Genomic DNA, 27728 nt, shown 5'->3' on the forward strand with positions numbered 1-27728 from the left:
TTGATAAAATCTATTACATCAGACAATAATATGTATTAACTTTTAAAAACGTCTACTTTACGTAAAGACATTACTATCTGTCATTAGAATCCTAACTGTTGATCAAACCTCCTCCCTCTACCTCCTTCCTTAAACTCCCTTCTTCCTTTGCCCTCCTTATTATCGTCTTTTGTTAATTTATGTTTCTTTTTAAATATCAATTTGTAATTTATGTTTTTTTAAATGTTCAAGTACTATCTGCCCACTGATTGCAAACGGCTATATATGGTATCAAACGTTTTGATCAATATCACTAGTCCGTCTTTGGTCGGTTGGAAGATATTGCTTTTTAGTAAAAAGCCCGCCAGTGTACTTTTTATTTTCTGTACATGAAGTTTAAATAAATAAATAAATATTATATATATATATATATATATATATATATATATATATATATATATATATATATATATATATATATATATATATATATACATATATATATATATATATATATATATATATATATATATATATATATATATATATATATATATATATATATATATATATATATATATATAAATATATATATGAATATGTGTATCCCCTTTATAGGTCGAATATGAGAATCATTGCGTTTTTATGTTATTTGAATTATCATCCTCACCCGATGGTGCAAAAGGTACTGCATCATATAAACGCAGTGTTATCGTGATTATTAACACATAATGTAAGGTGATCAGCCCTCCACTTATAAGGATAATATTGAATAAATATTACAGTGAAAAAAATACTTTTTGACCCTTCCATGGGAAGTACGGACCATTATACTACAGACACAGATAAAAAAAGGTAAAAGTATAAAGGTTATTTAAATTACTTTCATAAATTTGAGACTGTGGTCTTAATGAGAATGGTCTTAAAGACTTGTGGTTATCCAGACATATTATCAAAGATTTAAAAGCAACAACAAAAAACTTTTAAAATATAATCAAACAATAAAAATAAATAATTGTTGAATAAAGTCTTTAATTCACTTTGGCGCTCACTCGTGTGAAGAAAGTGTTGTGAATATACTTCAAAAAACTCCATAAATAAAATTAAAAAAATTTTAGAAGAAATCAAAATGCTTAAGAAAAAAATTATGTCAATCTTAAAAATATATATATGGAAGATAAAAAAATACTTTTATACCATCTGTCAAATAAAACATCGAACCTTGAGTGTAAGTCTCTCTCCAAGTTCAATAGCTGTCTCTTTTTTGGAGAGGAACTAAAATTATAATTTTACAACATATATAAATAAATATATGCATAATCAATATAATTTTTTTTATAAATATATAAAAATCCTTTAACCACCCTCCTTAATTCCTCTCCTTCCTGCTGAATCTATTATTATATACCATACCCTTTTTTTTAATCTCTGAATGTTTTTTAATAGTTTTATAACATAAATGTGGAATTGTTTAATTGGCTTTTTTTAACGTTACTATTTTTGTAAATGTAATGTAATGTTTAATGTAACTATTGTTTATTATATAATTTTTTTATATGTAAGCTGTACAATTCCCGAACAAATAAAACAAAACAAATATATATGTACATGTATATGTATATATATGTAAAATTTCGGGGTGTTTAGTGGGAGCTACGTGGCGAATAGGATCAACAAGTCACTTGTAGCACGTGTAGGCCCGACAGAACGCCGGAAAGGTGCGCGCCGTGACGCCGCGCGCCGGGGTAGAGAGTGGGGATGCGTAGGTCCTGCGTTTCCCGGCGGTAGAGGGGGCGACTCCCGCCTGCAGGCGCTCTCAGTCTGACGGTGTACAGGGCGCAGGTAGCTCGTGGCAGTGCAGTGACCATACCACCCTCGCGTTTTGTTTTCATACATTCTTATTGAGACACTGACATTTAACATTCACAATAACGGTGTGTTCCGGCTTATTTAGGTAAGTTTTTTTGTTTTGAATTATTTAAATTTTGTTTTTATTTTATTTAAATTAATCTCAAATTAATGTTTTGTTTATAAGAATAACCTGCATTATTAAAATAAAATATAAAGTCTTATCAATATATCCCAAAAACAAACATTGTAATAATCTATTATTATGAAAAACGTTGCATCTTGACCAGCAATGAAGAATGTAATCCAAAAGGAGAGCATTGATGTAGATCTAAAGATGGTGTTCCATAATTTATATAATAGATTGTTATATATTTATGGATGTATATATATATATATATATATATATATATATATATATCTTTACAAATAATACTGTAAAATATTTCACGATAGTAAAATGACGATATGTGCTCTAGTGACGCTACTTATTGGATATATGTTATTTGAAATTTGTCCGTTATGATATTTCATCGTGTACTGAAAGAAGCTTGGCCTGTACATTGTTATGTATGAACCCAAGATTACCGAGCAGTATTATTTTGAATAGTTTTGAACATAATTCGTTCATTTTTTACATCTCTTAAGTGCAATGCGTTTAAATAAAATATTCTATATTTACTTCACGAATCACACTTCCACCGTTAGCAAATGTTTAAAGATATACATCTTATACAGATTATACCAAAAAATATACATAAATCAAAAGAAATACTCACATAGTATTAATTTAAAGCAATCGCCTACCATTTTTTTGAAGTAAGGTAGTAGAAGGTAGTGTTAGGTGGTAGATGTAAAAAATACGTCACAATAAATAAAATAAAACAATTAATTTTGCAACTGGCGAAAATTTAACCCACGACGCCAGTTTCCAGTGGAGCGTCTACCTAACTACTTCACAGAGCCTGTCAAAGGACATAAAAAGGCTTTGTGAAAGGTTTAAAAATATATATTTTTTTTAATATTCTACAAAAGTATATTTTAATTAAAAAAATACGAAACGACCACTTTTGCTTTCAGAATTTCATTTCAATTAATTTTTGCCTACGCATAAGTGAAAATACACACCGAAATCACAAACATTTCATCAATTCAACGGTGAAAAAAATAACCCGTTTTTCTTTGAGGTTGATTTTATAATATGGTAAAATATTTCTCGGTATTCTCGGATATTCTTTGATTAAAAATAAGGTAGTGCTGTACAGCGGAATGAAACTTGCCAGATTCGTTTATTACTTTTCTTTGAAGCTGAATGCAATTTTCCCAACGATGCCCAGATTGGATTACTAGTATATTGATATATCAAAGAACACATTTACAAAGAATTCATATACCATAGGTCTTCTAAGAGTTCAATTACACTGAGTATTTTATTACCTAAGTATTAATTTTCCGCTGATATTCTGAAAAAAGCGAAGAACTAATGAGACCATATCAGGTGAATAAGGCAATGGTTTATTTACTGGAAGGCGGTGGAATATAGTGCACTTGTTAAAACTGTCATTGATTCAATTTACATTATGAATATAGGTATGCAAATTTTAAAAAAAATCACAATTTTTATTTGTGCATATGAGGGTATTAGGTTCAAGTATAGTTTTTTTCTTTTCAATTTCTGGGCTCTTCACGAAAATCAAAAAATTACTTTCATGATAGACATGTATTCATTTTGAATATTGGTGAAATTGAATCAAAACTCTATGTTGTTTTGAGAGACGCTATTATTTCAAAACGTTAATGTTTTGAAATGTTTATAATTTATGGTATTGGTATTACAATATTGTAATTTTTCAGAATTAAAAGAACATTTTGGGATTGCATTTGATAATTCTGAGAATGCCTCAGACATCTTCTTATAAAACTACTTTCTTTTCTGTTTAATTAAGTTGATCCACGTCGTGTCACGGCTCAAACTAATTAAATGGAAAAGAAAGAAAAGAGCATACAAAAACACACACGTATTCAAGTACAACGTTGTGAATTTTTTTTAAAGCAATCGGTGAATAAGTTTAGGAGTTTTAAAATAATAAAACTAATGTTTGGGTTTTTATTTATCTAGAATTTAAACTTTTACTTAATAAATTCACAAAATATAATTGTTCAATAACTGATTCTCAAATAAAAAAATTGTTGTCAGATCACGCATAGCTGAATTCAAAAGTTTATTTTTTTTATATATACCTACAATCTTATCACATTGCCTGAGCAGTTAGGTAAAAACAAATCCTAATTTTTGTTTTACTTAAATTGTGTGCAGTTTTTTAACTAACGGTTTATACGTTTATTAAATTTCCTGTATAATATCAAATGTATCATTTGTATTATATCAATTATTTCAATCTCTAATACTTCTTTCGGATGTCCTATGTTGAGGATTTTAGTCTCAAATTTACAATTCAATACTACGATTTACGGACTAATTGGAAAACATAACAACAAAATAGAAATGTAGAGACAGTAAAACCTTGATATAACAGACATCTATTTAACGGACAAAAATCCGGTCAAATGTAAAAACATTAAAAACGTCCTGTTAATATATTGTACATGTTTAAATTGTGTCGCCGTTTAAATATAAACCCGTAGATGGAAACATCTGTAGTTTTTGAAACTAGTCATTAAAATATAATACTTGAATATTTGAAAAACAAGTGTTTCATTTATAATTTAATCATGTCTTACTAAAAAGTGAATGCCGAAACAATAATTAACATAAAAGTTCTTGCGCTAGAAAAAGCAGTCAATGCCTTCAAAAACATAATTAAGACTTTTCCAACAACAAGAAGAAAAACTGCTTCAACAGTTGGTTAGAGCGTATGCAAAAATGTATTAATCTTCGAGACGAATACTTTGATAAACAATTGAGTCATCAAAGCCTACATATCTACTCCTACTGTTTTATACACAAGAATGTCCAATCGTTCCCCACGTGCGGCTGCAACCACATAAGATAATAAATCCGTGTGACATATTACACAATATGCACATACATCAAACGAACTTGTGAAGTTCTTACGTTTTGGTGCAATTAAATGATTTCATATTGGTTTGACACAGGATTGGTCACGTTTTATAGCAACTTTAGTTAAGATTTCGATAGAAAACAGTAAACAGAACAGATTTGCATTTAAGGGATTTTTGTTCAATATTGGAAATGTAACTTTTTGTGGGGACCTCCATATACGTATATTTTATAAATAAGATAAATAAACAAATAATATATGTATTTGATTAGAGTAACGACCGACTTAGGATTGCATCAGTTTTATGCAGTGCCCTATGCACCATTCAGCGCGGATAAGGGTCGGTAATAGCAGTACATATACGTCTCTTTAACTGCTACACATAACTCCTTTTTGATTTTTCCAAATCGCCGTAAAATGCACCGGTCTATGTATTTCACAGTACTTTCTACACATTAAAAGGTGTCCCACCGCATTCCCAGATCTGATACAGAAGCGTCTAGGCTTCCTGACAGACCTTCTCATGCAAAGCAAGATTTTTTCTTAACTAAGTTCGAAATTTATTGAAAATGTCAAACAAAATTTATTTAGTATTTTCTACATACGCGGGAGCGCCAAAGGGAATTATTACATCTTACGGTAGATGCAATACTTATGCACCGCATGCGATGCTAATTTAAGCAACAATCGCGGTACATCGCCCATCTCACCCGCGCCTCTCGGCTCTAGGCATTGTCAACAGCGTCCCGCGGCCTCAGAACTTTCATTATCAAATCAAAACCAAACCGTTAGGGCGTTTGTCCACTACACGGAATTACACGGAATTTTACACGCACGTCAGTTAGCGTTTTAAAACGATGATTGGCTTGGATTGGCTTGTGCTTTTGTCCATCTTTCTTCGTATCGGAGCTAAACTGTCGTAGTCGTACAAGCCAATCATCCGTTTTTTCATGCTAATCGGACTGCCGGACAGTAAATTTCCGTGTAGTGCACAAGCGCTCTTAGTTTTTTTAAATTAAATCAAGACCTTTTTTTACATCTCAACATAGATCAAGCGTCAAAACGTTATTTAAAATGGAATGAGATAATTTATTTACAAGTTCTGGTCAAATTATAAGCTTGAATAATAAAAATGAACATGGTATTTTCTGGCGTTTCTCATGTGTGTGATTATAATCCAGGATTCGGACCTCACATACTAATATAAGAGTTTCTGCTTAGTAAAAACCTTCTTTACATCTCACCAATAGATGTCTCTAGTGAAGTTCTAGTGATTCAAGAACAAGGTTTCTAAATTGGTTCATATATATATATATATAACATTCAAGAATTTGAGTAGTGTGGTTGTCAATAATGGGTAGAATTGGTGAATATTACACGTGTGTAAAGTGATCACTTAAACCAGCCTATGACGGTCGTCAGCCCCGTAAATGCCCAGACTTCCATATTCTACTTTATCTTTGATGAGATGTCAAAAAATAATATGGAATGAGATACTTTGAGAAAACCTTTATTTTGTTACTTAAGAGTTATATTCTATCATTTCTCCTTTTTTATTTAATAAAATGAATGAGGAATATATTTGAAGACAAGTAGTTCAGGGCTAAGGATTAATTTTACAACATTTTGAGTGTGTCCAAATACTTGACGTGTTTACAAATCTAGATTATGTCCAATTATAGTTATTTATTAGAGTTATTTCATGTTATTTTTTGACATCTCAAAATATATGAAGAAGAACATGGATGTCTGGGCATTTACAGGGCCGTCATTGGCTGGTTTACATTTACCAATTCTACCCATGATTTACTATTCAAATTTTCGGGACTTCTAGATATTTTGAATTATCTCCATACATATTTCTTGAGTTCAATAGAAACCACGAGAGACATTTATGATGGAACGAGGCAAATGACGCAGCCAGTGACGCAGCCTATGACGTAGCCTAAGGCAGCCTATGACGCAGCCTAAGGCAGCCTATGACGCAGCATAAGGCAGCCTATGACGGTCGTAAGCCCCGTAAATGCGCAGACCTCCATATTCTTCTTGATCCACGACGAGATGTCAAAAAATAATTTGAAAAATAACTCCTAATTGGAGATAATTCAGATTTGTGAGAAATTATTTGGACACACTCAAAACGTTGTCAATTAATTAACTGGTCAAATTATAAGCTTAAATAAAATAAATGAAAATAGTATTTTCTAGCGGTTCTTACGTATGTGAATCCAGGTTTCGGACCTCACATACAAGTGAAACAGTTTCTGCTTAATAAAAAGCTTGCCTCGTCCCATCATAGATGTCTCTCGTGTTAAAGATCTATGTTATGTACCGAGATAATTTAATATATCTAAAAGTTCAAAGAATTTGAAAAGTTTGGTTGTCAATCATGGGTGGAATTGGCGAATATTACACGTGCCCAGACTTGCCCACATTCTTCATCAATGTTGAGATGCCAAAAAAAACTCCTAATAAGATAAGTCCAAAGTGAACAAGTATTTGGACACACTCAAAACGTTGGAAACAGAGATAAGTTGAATCAGGTTCAGAAAATAAAATTGGGATAATTTTATTTATAAATACATGATATTCTTCATCAAATCCTTACCCGCATCCAATGGTACATAAACCACTGCATCATATAAACGCAGTGCAATCTTGATCGTTAACACATGAAGGAAAGGTGATCATCAGCCCTCCGCTTCAGGTACACAAGTCTTGAGTAATATATGTTAATTTGTAATTTATGTTTTTTTTTTAATGTTAAGTACAATCTACACTCTGATTGCAAACGGCTATATATGGTATCCAACGTTTTGATCAATATCACTAGTCTGTTTTTGGTTGGTTTCAAAGAAATTGCTTTTTAGCAATAAACCCACCAATGTATTTATTTATTTGCTGTACATGGACTTTGAATAAATAAATATTGATTATTATTTTTTATTATTATTAAGCGAACCACCCACAGAAAAGCTTCTATTTTAGAAGCTTGTCTGCAGGTAGGATAGTAAGGATAGGGAATGTAGATGTGGAAAATGCACCACAAACTCCAAGACCAATTCATTTTGCAATTGACGGGAATCGAACCCATGACGCCAGTTTAGCAGTCGAGCGTCTACCCAACTACGTCATGGCGCCTGTAATAAATAATAGAGTGAAAAAATCACTTATTTTTTAACCCACCCTGATATCGAACCCGGAACCTCCAGTAAGGTAGCCTAGCGTGTTGACCATTATACTACGGAGGTAGATAAACACGAACAAACAAAATATACTATAAAAAAGAAACATGATATTCACTCGGATGATATTATACTAACATCCTTTTAATTAAAACATTATTAATTTCTGTGAATAAACATGAACATTAAATATTTTCAAAACTTAAAAAACAGGTTTATCAATTTGTACATCAGAGAATGCACGAAGTTTTATTATTTTTTATCCTAAAATTTTATGTTTTTATTCAACTGTCAGAGAAGTATTTGCATATTAAAAATGCAGACTATTTTATTTAATTTAGATATTTAAGGAAAAATATTTTTACTTTTTTAATAATCCTTCAATATAAAAGTATATCCTTTCGTATCAAGCTTGGATTTGTTTTACGTAAAACTAATTCTAATTTCAAAGCAGTTTAAAACATTCCGGCGTTTATGTATGAGAAGAATGTGGAAAAGGCGATTATTGTGTGCAAAGACATTGATTTGGCGTCCTATTCTTTCTGCCTACTCCTGCATGGAAGGTGCGAGATGGTAAGATAGTTTTTTATTAAGTTAGTTTGACTTTATACTGTTCAGGGTTTTCTCACCCCTAGGGCGCTTGTCCACTACCCGGAATTACACGGAATTTTACCGTCAGTAAGCGTTTTAAAACGATGATTGGCTTGGATTGGCTTGTGCTTTTGTCCCTATTTTTCTTCAGATCGGTGCTCTTGATCGGTGCGTGAACACGTTGCGCATAAATTCGATCACGCTAAACTGTCCTAGTCGTTTATATTTTTCAAAACCGGACTGCCGGACGGTGAAATCCCGTGTAGTGGGCAAACGCCCCTTCGGTGACTATATCGCGGGTGTTCTGGCTAAAAACATTAACTTGAAAATATGCAATTCTGACTTAATGATGCATATTATAAAGTTTTCAACGTTATATAATAAACTGGAAAAATACACTAAGTACTTAAAATGAAATATTTATGTGGTTTTAAAAGAAAAATCAACTTTGAGTTTAATGGTGGGTATTTTATTCAGACTGAAAGTATTAAATAACAGGGATTATAAAAACAGGAATATAAGGGTTTACGTTTTTTGCCAGTACATACACGATATGATGTACATGAAAATTAGTAGCCAATCCAAGACGGTAATGAATATTTTTGTTGAAGTAATAATTTTTGGTATTGTTTCCCGGTCGTCAATTGACGCGTTATTGTGTGGATAATAAATAAAGAGATCTGGCGTAATTACCTCTGGATTTGCGCTATACAAATAGAACCTGTTCGAGACAACGGTGCTGAGGTGACTGGAATTTGCGTCTATTTCGGACTATTGCTCCGTCGTTAGCGACCGCGTTCGACGAAATGCCAGGCGCGCATACAATAAAAAGGATGCGAAAGCTTCGCCCGCTATACGAAATAAGAAGGCGGCAAACAACTCCCGCAATAAGAAAGTGCAAAGGCGGCCCGACGCCGACGCCGCGACGGAGATGATGCCAAAGTAGAGCGTTTGTGCACTACAAGGAATTTTACCGTCCGGCAGTCCAGTTTTTAAATATAAAAACGTTTAGCGTGATCGAATTTACGCGCACCTTGATCACGCACCGATTAAGCGCACCGATCCGAAGAAAGACGGCCAAAAGCACAAACCAATCATCCGTTTTATCTTGCTAACCGGACTGCCGGACGCTAAAATTCCTGTAGTACACAAGCGCCCGTACTCGTACGCAATGCGTTTGGGGTTGCCACGCAAAACCCCAAGTACTTTCAAACAACTTCCGTACTTTTATTAATTGATTCGGCAGTCACGTTGTGGCAACATCTATCCATTTATTTATAGATTTGGCGTTTAATTTTTAAAACTCCATTTTAATTTTTCAATCAAATGTATAATCAAACACTACTTTTTTGAATTTACTAAGTTGTATTTTATTGTATAAAAAACACATGAAAATAAATTTGGCGACAATTGTTTCGCCTAATTATGGCATTTTCAAACTAATGTGACGAACGCATTTTCAACGAACGAACATTCGTTTGAAAATGTCATAACTAGGCGAAACAACTGTCACAAAATTGATTTTTATGTGTTTTTTTAAACAATAAAATACAACCTAGTAGACTCAAAAATCAATGTTTGATTTGACATTTAATGCACAAATATCTATGCATTTTTAATTTAAGTTATAAATAATAATAAACCCATAATATACAATGTCTATGTTAATTATGGGTTTATTATCCTCCCCCCTATTGTCTATGTTACTACTGATTAAAAAAAATTAACATCTAATAATTAAATAAATTAATAAAAATAAGAAATAGCTCCTTCTCCCTCTTCAACCTTCAACGTCCCAAATCTATAATTTGGATTAAGTTTTACATACGATGTTTGAAAATGATGCGAAATGCATGGAAACACGTGTTACTGTAGATTTTTAAAAAATAGTGGTATGTACTAAGTAAAACTTTCCTTACGTCAGAATCGAAGCGTATTATAAATTACATATTTATAACTTTTAAGGTATTCACATTTGTAAAATTTATATTTGAAGAACCATCTTTGTGATTTTCCATTTTATTATCAAAATGTAACTTTGTTTTCAAATCGCCATGAATATTTTATTATAACATAATTATAGTGTCTACCGGTTTCAAGGCTAACCGTTTCTTTATCAAGACTGATTGATACTTAAACACCATTTACAAAATTTATTAAATTATATTCACATTTGTGTTACAAATGCTGGATTTTATCCTCCAAAAGGGTTGTTTTTACTGATATTTACTGACATTTTACTGAAATTTTAAATTAAATGAGATGTTATTGAGATAGAAATATAAAAATCAAAGTATTTCTGTAAATGCACGTATGATTTGTCTTTCGCTGGTTTATGCAATCACTTCATTCACTGTGTAACATTCTCTGTTAATCTAATGAACTACTTGAATTTAGAAACTTCTTTAGATATATTCTAAGTGACTTTCCAATTTTCAGATTTCCAGATTTCCTTCGAAAGATCAATTCCCACTCTAATGTGCATTCTATTGCCATTATTTAGATTCCTCATTGCTTTAATAATCGGATTCGGTATATTCTTCTTTTTCATAATGTCTTAAACATTCTCCAAGAGAACTCTATCAAAAGCATTGGAAAAAATGCATCTATTGTAGTTCTGCAGTTTATTGATGGGTTTGTTATAACACATCAACAATACGTGTTGTTTGTTGCACAACCTGTGGTATCTCACTGTTCATATATAGCGACTAAGATGTATCTACAAAGCGCGGGTGCGCGACACTGCAATATGCTATCGCTTTTTGTATTATCGCTGTTGTGTATATGTCGCTCTCTTTTGCTCCACTCTCGTGGCGTCAGAATGGATAGCTTTTTTCTCCATTCTCCTTTCTCGAACTTATACTTTTATCATGCTCATGTAACGAAATGTGCTAATAAGTGTGACGTGTCCTTGAATTTTCACTCTCGATTCTAGTCCAATTATCGATTATCATAAAAATAAATACATATACTTACGCAAAAATACTTTGTGTCCAAAAAAAAAGACGATCTTTACTTTTTGACTTTGTAATATTTAGCTGGGAAAGAAATCAATAAAGAATCGCTTTACAGTCTAACTTGATATCATGTTCCAAGATTAGAAATAAGTGAAAATATTATTAAAAATCGACAAATTCACCAAATGTCTGCATGTATAGTTCGTAATAAAGATTCGGCCGGCTCGTGCTTATCAGTTAGAAGTGACGTCATGAATCATACAAATTTATTATTGATGGCGTCCGTGTTTACATAATAAAAGTCACACGGTAAAGTTGTGTTTCATTCTAACACCTGTTTGTCTCACTATGGCGGTTATTGTGTCGAAGAAAAATCGCTTATCAGAATGAGACAAATATTATCACCCTATCGGAATAGTACCCCTTTCAATTTATCTTCGAAACCGTGAGACTTTTCCTCAATACTAGTTCCCTCACCCAATGTTGCGTCCATATGCACTTTTGCCACGTTACAGGAATTGAGGATAAGTATACTAGATAGTAAAAATATCGAACAAGTAAAGGAATTTGTTTATTTGGGCGGCAAAATTACTCAAGACGGTCGATCAAATCAAAATCAGAAAAAGTCAGCCGAACAAAACAAGTAAAAATAGCATTCAATGAGAAATCTAAAAAAATATAACAACATATACCTCATATACCTTGATTCGGACCTCACATACTAATATAAGAGTTTCTGCTTAGTAAAAAGCTTATTTACATCTCACCAATAGATGTCTCTAGTGAAGCTCTAGTGATTCATGAACAAGGTTTCTTAATTGGTTTATACATACAGAACTTCCAAGAATTTGAGTAGTGTGGTTGTCAATAATGGGTAGAATCAGTGAATGTTACACGTGGGTAAAGTGATCACTTAAACCAGCCTATGACGGTCGTCAGCCCCGTAAATGCCCAGACTTCCATATTCTTCTTCATCTTTGATGAGATGTCAAAAAATAATTTAAAAATTTAGTTTGAAAACAAGAATAACTTATTGAAACTCTAGTCTGGAGCATATTGTTGTATGGAAGCGAAACGTGGGCTATCAAGCAGTGCAAAACGGGGAGGGCTGGAGGCGATTAAGATGTGGTGCTACAGGCACACGTTCCCCAATTCTTTGTTCGAACATGTAGAGAAGAACGAGGTTCTGAAGAGTCTAGAAGTTCTAACTAAGTGATCAAACAGTGATCCAAATGGATAGACCATAATATAAAACTAAGCCACCCAGGCCTGTTTCGTACGATTGCGGAAATCGTGTGCGAAGGCACAAACTATAGAGGACGACCCGTTTAACCTACATGGATTTAATTAAAAATTATCTCCGACATGCGTTGTAGCTGGTACGCCAAGTTGAAGAGACAAGCGGAGGATAGAAACTGGGGGTAGACTGGCCATGAAAGAAGCTAAATCATCACAAAGGTTATAATCTAACCCACGAAGAAGACCACGATCCAAGAAGGAAAAATCTATATCGTATTATTTATGTATATAACATTATATCCTTGTATATAACAAATATACGAATGTACAATACTTACTCGTAAAATATCGATTAGTATTCTGTGACCCTTATTAAAATAAATTGTTTTTTTTTTTACGATACAGGTTCTCAAATTGTACAATATAATATAATTTAGATATACTTAATCGACTTGTTTATGAAAAAAAATCCAAGTGTGAACGAGCCCCAAATTTGCTAATCCAGTATTTTTAATATAAAAAGACTTAAATACGTATTCTTAAAATATTGCCAATATAAATGAACTGGTACAAGAAAAACAAGTTTAAAAAATGAAGAAAAAATAAAGAATTATGTCTTCTCCTAGAGTCAGCAGGTACCTTGCATACAATAATAAGTCCAGAATCAAACTAACAGCTTGAAGTAGTCAGGGCCAACTGCTTCAAGCTGCCTTAGCTAGGAATTCTGAAGTTTCAGTACAAAAATCTCATTCCGCGCATTGTCATTCGAACATCTGCAATTAACTTGTTATCGAGAGAGCGCGGATTTTTTTTTGTAACATTAAATTCATTTTTATTTTTGACATATCATCAAAGATTAACAAGAATATGGAAGTCTGGGCATTTACGGGATAAATTGGAGATAATCCAGATTTTGTGTTTGGATACACTCAACATGTTGTAATTGAATTCAATGTTAAATATATGAGTGTAAGCATTTATTTTAGATAAATACCATATAGATAAATACCATACTTTTAGAGTTTAGCGATACCTCCGGAGGTCTGTGGAATCGTAATTGAGCCCGATTTTAATTAAGAATTAATTTCTATTGTCGTAGTCAGGATGATAGAAAATCAAGAATGAAGAAATCAATGGGGAAAAAATCATCTCTATTTCAATTAATAAATATAGCATATACCTGTACATTAAATAATTGAATTCCCCAACTATTTAAGGGTACAAAATACTTAACTCTAAAGAAAAGTTCAACATGCTTTACAATACCAAAAGAACTTTAAATATTTGGGAACCAAGTACGTCAATAATCTTCCTACAGATATATTTTTTTTAAATGATGACATTAAATTGATCAAAATAAATTAAATGAATTTTATACATATTGTTTTTTGACATCTCATGAAAGATGAAGAAGAATATGGAAGTCTGGGCATTTACGGGGCTGACGACCGTCATAGGCTGGTTTAAGTGATCACTTTACACACGTGCAACATTCACCAATTCTACCCATTATTGACAACCACACTGCCCAAATTCTTGGAAGTTCTATATATATGAACCAATTTAGAATCACACACATGAGAAACGCCAGAAAATACCATTTTCATTTTTATTATTTAAGCTTATAATTTGACCAGATAATTTATTTACAACATTTTTGAGTGTGTCCAAATACTAAAATTCTGTAATTGGAGATAATCCAGATTTCGTGAACAAGTATTTGGACACACTCAAAAATGTTGTAATTTTATACATGTTAATCTAAGAAAAAAATATTTAAAAAAATATCATAAAAATAAAATATATCACCAACAAACAAAAACAATAATTTTAAGTCCCTCTCCAAGCACAAGGGCTTAGTCTCTTTGTTGGAAAGAACTGATTTATTAAATTTAAGATTGTAAAAGTAGAAATGTCTAGAATATTTATTTAAATTATTTAAAAAACTTTTGTAAACATATTAAATGATATTTTTTTAAATGTACACAAATATGGTGTATTTCGTGTCGACTTCCAACGGTTCAGGATGGAGAAATGTATACCGTTACGCGGTACGTATCTTGTACGATCCTTTTCCGGGTATAGTTGCGTACCACTAGTTCAACTTTCCGGGAGAATACATACTCAGTAGAAAAGTAGTCACGTGTGTTACATACTAACTATTTGTGCCTTTTATTTACCTCTTATTAATAATTTTATACCTGCCAAAAGTTAAATAGTCATGGTACTGTGTGAACAGCAAGATATTACTATATTTCACTCACTCCTTTCAAGAACGTCATAAATCAAAAAACTTGATTTTTCAAGAGAACGTTTTTAAAGTTTAAGTATTAAAAATAAATATAAAGTCACTTTTTGAACTTTTTACTGTGCAACAGATCTTTTTAGGTAAAACCTGAAGGTTTTTTCTCCATTTGAAAAATATTTAGAATATTTTTAAAAAAAATTAACTATACCTTTCTGCCCTGTAGCGGGTAAATATTAAATTTAAAATATGCCGCTTTTGCTGGGATATAGTACATTTTCTGGGCATTCTGAAAACACGCACAACTGAAAATTGACGATTTTTGATTTATGACGTTCTTGAAAGGAGTGAGCGATATGTATTATATTAGCCATCAATAATGATGTATGATAAATGTTCGAATGGCGAAATAAAGAGTAATGAAAAGCTGAGATAAGCATTTTCGATAAAATTAAGAAAGGTGTGTTGGGATGGTTTGGACGTGTGGAACGAATGAATGAGGAAAGAACGGTAAAACATGAGGCGAATGTAGTTGGAAGAAGGAGCAGAGGAAGAGAGAGAAAAACTTGGCACGATCAAGTATGTCTTCTTGAAAGCGGTCATGTTAGGAGTCGAAATAATCGGCGGTTATGTATGAGTAGATTCATGAACGAGGAAGAGGCGAAGAATATTTGCAAAGAGTGGTGTGGCGTTCTATTTTCGCTACCTACCCCTTCGGGGAAGCGGCGTGATGGTCAGTTTATAAAAGGCATTAAAAATGTGCATAATTTAAGGTAACTATTTGCAAATAATTTGTCAATATTAAATTATAATAATACAGTCATACTAATATTTTTATTTTACTCGAAATAAATTTGTTTACACTTGTCCAAAATGAAAAATTCTAAACATTATGTCTTTGTGGATGTGTGTCTTAGGTATGTGCAGGTTAAATGGACCAACGAAAAAAACTAATATTTTAGTTCGAGCGATTTCTATTCATCGGCGCATGATAATTAGTCGAAACCTGTCTCAAGGTGGCCAATGTATGTGTTTCTACAATATTGCGATTGGAAATGAGACCCGAGCCAGCGGGCTAGTCAAACGAGTACGCATTCAATCGATTCGGATTGCGTGCTATTGTCGATTTGTTGCCATAAATTAAGACGAACAAAAAAAATCGGCAAGAAAATAAACAGATAGGTATCTCGCACTGAGCGGGTATTGGGTCAAGCCACCGCCCGCACTTGCCGCCACTTCAACTCAGCGCCGCCCAAGGTACACCGCGCGAAAGTTCTTCGCGCTGTGAGATGACCATGCCTTGTGCCTCACTTAGTTCTAATCAACACTCGCATGATCAAACACACAAGTCGCTGATGATAATGTATACTTATGTTTATTTTTTATTATTTAAAATGGTTACAAAAGTTGTTTTTTAAATATAATTTTAATTCATTTTCTGTACATTTCTACATACAATCTTAAAATTAAAAACGCAGTTCTCTCCAATGATGAGACTAAGCTCTTGTGGTTGGAGAGGGAATTACTTTTTTTTAATCTTTCTTAGATGTATGTATGTATATATCTAATTCCCCCTTAAGTGTTGTTACAACAAGTCTACATATGTCTCATTTTTAGTGCCGAACTGTGTGACTGCGAATCAATTAGTGGAATTATTGAAGCCAGTACGGTAAAAAAGGCAAAATGAACGATTAATGGATCACCAAGTCACAATCTACAAGAAGAAATCACCGTTGTCCATCGGACGTACGATCCTACGCATAGAGAAATTTCTCGAAAGTGTTTAAAGCTATTCGCCCTTGCCTCGTCATTGCAGAAAGAGTTGTAGCAAGTCTCGTGATATGATTAATAAAATGATTGATTCGACTCGATGTTCAGTCGCAGTTAGATCGGGTCGGCGAGTCGGGTCGCCGGTCAGCCCGCTTCTCCGCATTCGATGGTCACCGCAGGTTGCATGTATGCGGGAGTAGCCTCAGCACACACTCCCACGATACGAACTGGTCGAACTTTGGTGAACAGTTAATTTTTTGTGAGCGCAAGTAGTAAACGCCGGCAGGTGTACGGCCGCGCGGCAGTCGCAGCCGGATCTCGGCGTGGGAGGTTATCCGACTTGCTCCGAGGGACCCGGTCAGCCCGCGATGCCGTAAGTCTACCCACCTTATATTACCGGGATCGTTCACCGCATCCAACCCCTGGATCGCTTCCGATCGCGGGCGGATCGCTCCCGCTGATCACTCTTTTCTGCAGACGACAGAATGCGTGACTGAACGCTCGAGAATCAGCACTTGTACATCTCACACACTATGAGATAATCGCTACAATCTGTTTTATCCGGTACTATTATTTTGAAAATTCTCAATATGTTATAAAAAGTAAAGGATATTAACATCTTTCTATAATATCGCTAAAAGTTGTTTCATCAAATACTTTTATTTTGAAAATTGTCGATACCTACGTAATAAAAACTAAGGGATATTAACATCTTTCTATGATAATCTCTTAAAGCTAAGCTGTTTCTTCAAGTATTATTATTTTAAAAATTGTTAATATGTAATAAAAATAAAGGGACATTATCACCTTTCTATGTGATATGAACGCTTAAGAGACAGCACATGTGCATTTCACACAATATGAGATAATCGCTGAAACCTGTATTATTATTTGGAAAATTGTTAGTATGTATGTATGTATGTTATAAAAAGAAAAGGATATTAATATCTTTTAAGTTTTGTACTGACATTTCTTGGCAACCGGTTGCTGGTCAAATAAAATAAATGTGGAAAAAACTACATAGTTGTTATTTTATTCCATATTAATATCTTTCTATGCTATAATCCATGCTTTTATAAGTGGTTCATGGTAATTATCTGGCGGGTGGACAAATATTGATTCTAAAATAAATTATTCGTTTATATAACTTCTATGTGCAGACAGTCGCTGTAAAAATGCAATTGTCATATTCCGCTCCAAATGATGATGTTTTTTACATAAGTTTGGAATTTATGGTACTTACCTTAAATTCATTTTGCCGATCGAAATAATAAAATTAAGTCCTGTTATTATTACGAACTTTTTCAATACCTTCCATCGAGAGGCGTATGAAAAAACAATTTGCGGGGTAATTACTACAACCAGGTAACTGATTTTAATTTTGAATAAATTTATGTTAGCCATTAAACTAGACAGGATAAAAAGTATTAGGCAATTAGCAGAAGGTTCTACATATCTGTTTGTTTAATTATTCTTATCATTATAATACAACAACAAAACATAGCGATTCAATATAACAATTCGTCAAAGGCATTATAAATAAACATCAATCCTCTTGACGAAGAAAACCAATATTTCTTTAACTGGGGTCCACAAAAAAAATTATATGAATCATGATCATTTGTAATTGATCCCAATGAAGTCTGTTAAATTACTAGACATGTACAAGATAGTTTTAAATATCGAAATATAAAATGCAAATATCTTCTTGATTTCTATTTCGAATACGAGATTCACAATTATTAGCCGAGTTATTATTTAAAAACAAAATGCTACGTATGAATTTTCAAAAACTTTTTAGAAATAAAAAAACGTGTTATACTAAATGTTATTTATTGCACTGATTTTAGCACTTCTATTTGCTAAAACAAGACATGTTTTATCTGCCGTCTAGGAGGCCTCATTATCGCTCCACCTGGAGCAGAACTTGGCAAACGAGTATTATATTTTAGGATAACTTTTTTATAGTTGAATATTTATCGAAGGAACAAAACTAGTATTTTTTCATTTGAATATTGCAGCGATTCTAGATTTGTGGTAGTGTTAGTACCTTTATCGCTGACTACTGAGTACCCCACAAGCAAACAGTAAGATTAGTTCAGTCGGATTATGAAGCATGAGGATTTGTCCACTTCCAAATTTGTGATACTGCAATATATACAATATTTTCAAATCATAATGTGTTTTTTAATAAAGTGCATTTATCGAAGTATCGACTTTAAACCCAGTTTCTTAATAATTTAATTCAGTACCCTTTACTGTCAACTGATATTGAATAGAATTGCATTCAGAGTTTTTTTCGACATGGAAAATAAAAAGGTTTTAATCGATTCTAAAAAGGTTTCACATACTTTTGGAGACATTGAACACAGATACACTGCTTGACGTCTTGCCTTGTTTATTAATATTTATATCTCATGCAAGTGTGTTTTTCACTCTTATATTTATTCAATATTACCCTGGACTGGTACCCGAAGCGGAGGGCTGATCACCTTTCCTTCGTGTGTTAACGATCAAGATATCACTGTGTTTACATAATGCAGTGCCCTATGCACCATTGGGGTGCGGATAAGGGTTTTAATTGAAGTGTAATGCACATCTTTCATGATAAGGTATCTTACAAACACCTTAAATATATTTTTTTGTAAAAGGTCTACTTTTAAATGCATTTTAAATACAAGTATTCACGCATTCGTAAACAACTGCTTCGAAATAATAAACACATTAATAGTTTTCAGCATATTGGTGGGGGTCAATGTTTTTTTCATTCATCAGACCGCCACGGCTGAGGGCCAACATTTTTTTCACCGTAAAAATGAAAAAAATGCTGACCCACAGCCATACTATAAAAAAGTAACATATGGAAAGTTTTTTTTAAACATTGTATATATATATATATATATATATATATATATATATATATATATATATATATATATATATATATACATATATATATATATATATATATGCACACTTGGTGTTTTGAAGGAAATAAAATAAAAAATAAAAAATATCTAGAATCGAGTAAAAAGGAAATGGAGGTAATTTCACGTTCATTTCAAGTTTTATCAGGCCGGTTCTCACCCTACATCTTTCCCTCGTCAATCAAATTCCATATGTCAAAAACTCAAGCGAACCTTATCATTTGCCTTAATCGTAACGAGATTTAATTTTTTTGACGTTCTCAACATAGATGAAAAAAATATGCGAGTCTAGGCATTTACGGGGCTCACGACCGTCATAGGCTGGTTTAAGTGATCATTTTACGCAGTGTACCAATACTACCCATGATTGACAACCAAAAATCAAATTCTCGGAAGTTCTATATATATGATCCAATTTCGAAACATTGTACAAGAATCGCTAGAATTCTCACGAGAGACATCTATTGGTGAGATGAAGAAGCTTTTTTTACTGAGCGGAAACTCTTAGATTTCAATTTGTGAAGGGAGATTCATTTCGGATGATATTATCCTATTCACCTATTCAAAGTTATCGTTTTATTCTTATTGAACGACTTATAATGTTTTTCATGTCTTTCATCATTTCGGCACTTACTCGCATTTGCAGACAAGATATGGAATAACGTATTGAACTAAGATATTGATAATGAAAGAATTACACCAACTTCGTTTTAATGTTGAAAGGTATATAATTAATAGAGTTTATAATTTGACTAGTTATTTTTCTTTACAACGTTTTAATTGCGTCTAAATATTTGTTCACAAATCTAGGTTTGTCAACAAGTGTTTCTTAATTCAATGTACTCTAGCGTTTAATTAATCCCTCTTTGTTTTTTTTTCCTTTTCAAGATGATAATGTTACCTTTTATAATGGTAAAGAGCTCTTTCTACCAACACATTGTTGTTGCTGTAGTTAATCTCAGGTTATATTGCATCATTATGAATGAAGATAAGAAATTGTTTTGCAATTTGCGAACAAAGTGTGAATAAAACTGATAAGTCTTTTCATTGTGTTGAAGTAACCATGCAACGAAAGAAGATTGGCTCGACCAGTCGACCAATATTGTCCTGAAAGGTCAATCTAACATTGGTAAAGGCGATAACCGACTATTATCTGGTAGTAACTATGCCATATTTACACTAAGTATTTTTATATTATCCTGGGCTTCCAACCAAAGCCTTGATTTGATGCAATCATTGATTAAGATCACATATCAATCAGAGAGCATAGACTGACACACCGCTCTGTCTTTGCAAACTATCTTTACCTCTTCCTCGTTTATGATCTCCTTATTATTACTTTTTAAAATAACGTTATCACTGTTTTATTTTAATTTATTTAAATTTGTAATATACAGCTGGCGGTAATATCTATTGTATGTACATAACATTTGCATAAAAAACTTGTAATATATATATATATATATATATATATATATATATATATATATATATATATATATATATATATATATATATATATATATATATTTAAATATTTATATATTTATATATATAAATATATATATATATATATATATATATATATATATATATATATATATATATATATATATATATATATATATATATATATATATATATATATATATATATATATTGATGTCCCGGGTATACACATACATATTCACATACATATATGTATGTGAACATAAGAGTTCCATGTTAAATTCTTCTTTTTATGGACTTGTTTGAAACATTGGGTTATTTTTTTTTTGCTAATTGTATTTTATTTATTGCAGGATACTTCTTGTCTTCATCAAACAATCACTTCACGTCGCTTTTTTCTCTAAACCAGGTAATTATCGTATACTTTCTAAATGACTTAATTATGCTAATCATAATGTGCATACAAATTTGCTATTAATTTTGCGATGAAAATAGTATTATTGTATCCAAGTAGTTATTATTTTTGCTATCCCAATATGATTCGAATACGATGAACAGAGTAGCCGATCCGGACTTGTGAAAGTATGCGTGTATTTTTTTAATTGGCTGCTTATTTATTTTATTTGTGCGAGCATTTATAAGGGTTTATTTTCAGATTCACATAAAAGACTGGGTTTTTTTTTTATTTTAAGAATAATTCGGTGTAAAATTATAAAATTATTTTTATTTTTATTATTTTTTTTAATTACGGACCAATCAAGACCTTTAATTGACGAGAAGGGGCTATTGTATTTTTATCTAAATTTGTGATATTCGCTATCAACCAAAAATGATTGCGTACCTAACCCAACTGTTAAGCTATTTGTAACTTGAAATCCTATAGTTGTTGATATCATGTGTTGTTGGCCAATATTATTAGCGATAGTTATTTATTATTTATTTGGTAGGTACTTGTATTTTTGTAAAATACATTAAAGCACGCGAAGATAGCAACATAAATACGATATGTTAAAATTGCATCATTTTTAGCCAATAACAACTAATAAAATGTTTCAAGATAAAGAATTTAATGATTTTATTTATTTTGCATATAAAAAACAATGTAACATACATGATATTGTGTTTATTTTTAGCAGTTTATTAAGATACGCAGTTTATGAGCATTTTTCTTATCGCTGTTCCTTCTCTAGAGACAATATCTTGTGCTCCTATGTGAATTATTCCTACATGAAAATGAGTTAAATATTGCATTACTGTGTCGGGTTTTGGTTGCGTGGTTAGTGTCGCGGACTCTTGAGTCAGAGTTTTTCGGTTCGAATCCACTCTGTCACAATTTGATACCTAATTTAAATAACGAGCTGCTTATTCTTACTGATATAGTATAAAATTTAAGTATTTTTGTAAATAATAAAAACACAAATATTTATCTTAAAAAAGTATTGAATAAATATCAATATATATAAATATATATAAATACATATATATATATATATATATATATATATATATATATATATATATATATATATATATATGTATATATATATATTTATTTATATATATATATATATATATATATATATATATATATATATATATATATATATATATATATATATATATATATATATATATATATATATATATATATATATATATATATATATATATATATATATATATATATATATATATATATATATATATATATATATATATATATATATATATATATATATATATAATTTATTTTTTGTAATTTTTAGTGATTTAAGAAAAATAATCTTTTTTATTTTTAAAGAGAGGAAATAGTTTTTAATTATTGTTCCTAAATATAAAACTATGCTGATATATGTCGGTATATTTTACACAAAAATATTATAAATCATTTTGCAAATATTCACAAATTCATAATTTTGAGTTGTGATACCCTAAAAATGAAGATGCAAATTTTTATTAAAATTTCGAAATAAAAATAAAAAAGATGGTTCAAATTTTTTTTTTCATGATTTGGCGAGTTACTGTGTAATTAAGGATGCCTAATTATTGTCATGTTTTTGCGCGAATCAAAATAAAACTTAATGCAATGAATTGAATTAACGAAGTTTTTTAATTTAATTTAGATCCATCTTTTACCGAGACCAACTGTTCAGAATCAGAATACAAGCACATAAGTCGAGAAAAACTGTTTAATCGTCTCATCAAAGATGTTCGATTTAGGTGAGATTAGATTGAATTAGAGATTTAAAAATAAAAACAAACAGCTCTCTCGTAAAACAGATTATATAATTTTCATAAATGTTTAAGTATTACGTAGAGATCATCGCAATTTACAAAAAATCATTAATAAAATTACAATATTTCGCAGGTACACGTTGAATAAAACACCGGATACGAGTTTCCGCTGTGTGAAACGATGGAAAACGAAGATGCCATGCAAGGAAGAACATGCTTCACCAAGAAGAGAATACGGCTGAGTCGAGTCGTGGACAAGTTGGCCGAGTTGGGGAATGGAAACCTGACGGCCGACAGGGAGAACAACAACCAGCCCGGCCTGCAGATGGCGGGCCCGCAGATGTCCGGCCTGCAGATGCCCGGCCTGCAGATGAGGCCCCAGCTGGCGTGCACGGCCCCGCCGGCCTACCCGTACACGCCGCAGTCCGCGCTGCCGCGCGTGGGCTCCGCCGTGCCCGAAGGCGCGCCCGTGCTGCCCGAGGCCGGCTCCACGCTGCTGCAGGCCTACTTCGCGTACGGCGCGACGCCGGCGCCCCGCCAGCCCTGCCACACGGTCACCTCCGGCTCCTACGAGGCTTCCTCCTACTACCGCGAGTCGCAATCCGAGCAGATGCAAATGGAAACCGACTTCAGGAGACTCACTACGCAGGAGAGACGATCCAGACCGAGAGTTCGCATGGAAGATAACTTCGTCGAGTATAAAATAAAACGAGAAGTTATCCATCCGCAAAATAACAACTATCCGACAGACGCGCAGAACGGACAGAAGGAAATAAAAGCCGAAGTCGCTCAATACGGAATCGAAGAGTATCAGGAGGTGCCCATGGATCTGTCGCTGAAAGGCTGCGCGAAGCGCGCGAAGCCCTCGACGTCCTGCGCGAAGCAATGCGGCAAGCAGTCCCTAGCGCGCGGGCGCGGCCACAGGGGCGCAGAGGGCGGCTCGGGCAAGGGGAAGGGCAAGGCGTCGCCCAAGGGCGCGGCAGCGGCCCGCGCCGCGTACCCCGTGGTGCGCGGGGACGTGGCGTCGCCCACGACGCGACGCAGCGTGGCGGCACGCTACAACCTGCACGTGTCGCCCGTGGTGGAGCAGATGCCGGACGGCTCGGACACGGCGTGGGCGTGCCCCGTGTGCGGGCAGCTCTTCAGCCAGCGCGACCGGCTGGCCAAGCACGTGGCGTCGCGCCACCGCGGCCGCTCGCCGAGCCGCAGCCACATCTGCCCCGAGTGCAACCGCGGCTTCTCGCGCTCCGACATGCTGACGCGCCACCTGCGCCTGCACACGGGCCAGAAGCCCTACCGCTGCGCCACGTGCGGCCAGATCTTCTCGCGCTCGGACCACTTGGCCACGCACCGGCGCACGCACACGGGCGAGAAGCCCTACAAGTGCCCGCAGTGCCCGTACGCGGCGTGCCGCCGGGACATGATCACGCGCCACATGCGCACGCACCGCAGCCGCTCGGCCTCCGACCCCCCCTCGCCCTCCCCCTCGGCTTCCGGCTCCGGCTCCGGCTCCGAGTCCTCGGCCTCCGCCCGCTCCTAGGCGAGCTGCCAAAACCAAAGAATTGCCCATTTCCTTCATGGTGTCATAAACGACAAGTCGTATATTTTATTTTATTTTTATTCATAAAAAAGAGTGATATTTTTTTTTAATTATACCATAAGCTAGTGGTGTAAGTGGTTTTATCTTTCCTTTCGACCGAATCTGTACTAGGCCGGATTTGCATCGAGTAAGTTACTGACGTCAGTACTGGCGCCTGTAATTGACTTGCACTGTGTACACCGGGAATAAAGATCTCTGCACTGACGTGAAAATCAATTTACATATACGAAAGCAGTACCGAGTCAACACTGACTTGCCTTGTGTTTGAAGTCAGTTACTGAATCCATGTAAATCTGGCCTTACACGATCACAACCACGTGATCTATTTTATGTTTTATCGGCATCTTATGGTTTGAGAGCCGAGATATTGTTGGAAAATCTCATACATAACAGCCTAATGAATATATTTTCTAGTTAGAAATAAAGACAGATTTTTTTTATACATGGTAAATATGTGAATTGATTTTTATCATGCACTTTATCATATTTTGTAAAAAAAATATTAAATGCTTGCCGTCAATAACTGCAAAAGCAGATAAATTCTTAACTGAAGTGTACAATTCACAGTTCAATTGAAATCTTCGATGTTCGTTACTTTGCTATAAAAAATAATATTCATAAAATATATATGTACAATACTCGTATTTGAATATTAAATTAAAAGTAATTATGTGAGTGTAAAAACATCACTTAGTTTGTATTATAAATAAAACTGTTAGATAGAATAAGCAGCCAACGGTTTCAAAATAGCCAACATATAGTATACAATACATCCCTACAAATTATAAATTGTAACCCTGTCTAGTTATTGTAACTATAAGATAACATTTTTAATTATTGTTACATTTTTTACCATATGGTTAAATGGTTATACATAATATATCAATTTAATGTTACTTAATACTTTTAATGTTAAAACGCTAAATGTGTTTAGATCTGTCAAGTTAGTGTAGCTGTTACATAACTATCTGAGATTCTTCAAAATTACTTTAAGACAACGTTTGCTTATTATTAATAAAAGGCTTTATAACATCAAAGGTGGCAAAAATTATTCACCCAGCCTTCCGCATATCTATTTGCGCATAGTATAATATAAATTAATGTTACTTTATATTGTTCTGTAGAGTTAATACCATATATGTGTTTAGATCTGTCTAGTTGGCGTAAGTGTTACGCAACTATCTGAGATTTTTCAAAATTACTGCAAATGTTTAGATTTCTAATTCTGTCTAATTCATGAATATGTAGTGTAAATATTGCATTTAAAATACCCCCTCTATGCTGGAACGTCAACTCATTTACTTAGAATTTGTTTAGTAGAACCAAACTAGTATGTACATGTAAATCCATTTTTCATAGTTATCCATTACCCATATTCCAATTTAGAAAAAAACTCTAAATTTTACAATTAAATGCTTTTTTCCTTTATCGAGTATTGATAAAAATATTATTTCGTTTAAGAATATTATATCGTTTTAAACTATTTATTACAAAAAAAGTTTCATTTAATATCTAAAATATCTTATGTGTGTATATGTATAGGTTTAGTGTGAAACTAACCATTTGCTCAAATTCTGATTTATTATGATATTATATTTTCTTAACTGTATCAGTTAAATTCAATGATATTTTTTTTATTTGTACAAAATTGTTTCTTCATTATTAGTCTTAATTATGTTATATATAACTAGGTACTTACTGTTATAAAATAGTGTTTTACTCATATATTATTCAGATACTGTTTTAATTTTTTTATTAATAAAGATAATTATGTTAAATTTGTTTTTATTTACAATATTATTTCCATTTTGTTTAATTACACAATCCATTAATAATCCAATAGTCAGACCTTTGGATTTCACATGCAAGTCATTAGTTTTATATGCACCGCAAGATTGATAAGTGGCATTAATTTTCAAAGCCTACGATAACATTTAAACAACTTAACGTTAAAATTTAAAAATATAAAGTTTTATTATTTTCATTTTACTCGAGTCAACCATAAGGTTTTTTTGCACCCTGCATACTCTAAACATGACGTAAATACACTAAAAAATAATAAATGGGAGGTCTGGTGACTTCCAGAAACCCGCTCGCATGGGGTGGGTGTAAACGCGCACCTCGAGTTTAGCTAAGCTCTGCATAATGACGTGATATGATTTAAAAAAAACAATACAAAAAATTGTTAATAAAAAAGTTATAAAAAATTACACTACTTTCATTTAGCGCATTCACTTGTTTGGGAGTGATTTTATCTTTTAATCTTTATTTGGTCCGTTAATTCTGTGGGAGACTGTCTTCTTGATCACTTGTTACTACCAGTTTTTCGAGAATTACCAAGGACTGTCAGATACAGCGCATTCAACAGTATGAAGGTTGTCTGAAGATCAGATTTGTACTCGGTAATGACCAAACGACCTGCATTGCTCTTATTCGGCTGCGGGACATGGCATCCTACAAGGCCACAGAGAAGCTGTATATTCATTCAGCTTTGAGAATAGAGCGGAATTTTCATAATACGGTGTGAAAACTTGAAAATTTGTGTGAAACGAGGAATTATGACGTAGGACGCTGCAACCCATGGTTACAGCTATTGTCAATAAGAAGATGAAATCGATTCAATTGGCTAGTAAGCCATATTTGCCTCTTTTCGCCTTCGAAAAGAGGCAAATAGTTCAAT

General features: G+C 33.2%; 1 protein-coding gene across 5 annotated transcripts; it reads left to right on the forward strand.

Annotated features, from left to right (window-relative positions):
* Positions 1–1810: 1810 nt before the first annotated feature.
* On the forward strand, positions 1811–25260 carry LOC148308686 (uncharacterized). Of its 5 annotated transcripts, none has more exons than XM_088261364.1 (4): positions 1811–1933; positions 21567–21622; positions 23337–23433; positions 23582–25130. In XM_088261364.1, exon 4 carries the CDS (start codon positions 23630–23632, stop codon positions 24986–24988), a length of 1359 nt encoding a protein of 452 aa, XP_088117490.1. In that variant the 5' UTR covers positions 1811–1933; positions 21567–21622; positions 23337–23433; positions 23582–23629; the 3' UTR covers positions 24989–25130. The 5 variants fall into 5 exon arrangements, with proteins under 5 accessions (XP_088117490.1, XP_088117492.1, XP_088117488.1 ...); XM_088261363.1 differs by lacking the exon at positions 1811–1933 and adding an exon at positions 17075–17210; XM_088261366.1 differs by lacking the exon at positions 23337–23433.
* The last annotated feature ends 2468 nt before the right edge of the window (positions 25261–27728 follow it).

The sequence above is a fragment of the Brachycentrus maculatus genome, unplaced genomic scaffold (assembly GCF_059751285.1).
Source record: "Brachycentrus maculatus isolate JH-2025_06_01 unplaced genomic scaffold, ASM5975128v1 h1tg000153l, whole genome shotgun sequence".
In the NCBI taxonomy this organism is placed as follows: Eukaryota; Metazoa; Arthropoda; class Insecta; order Trichoptera; family Brachycentridae; genus Brachycentrus; species Brachycentrus maculatus.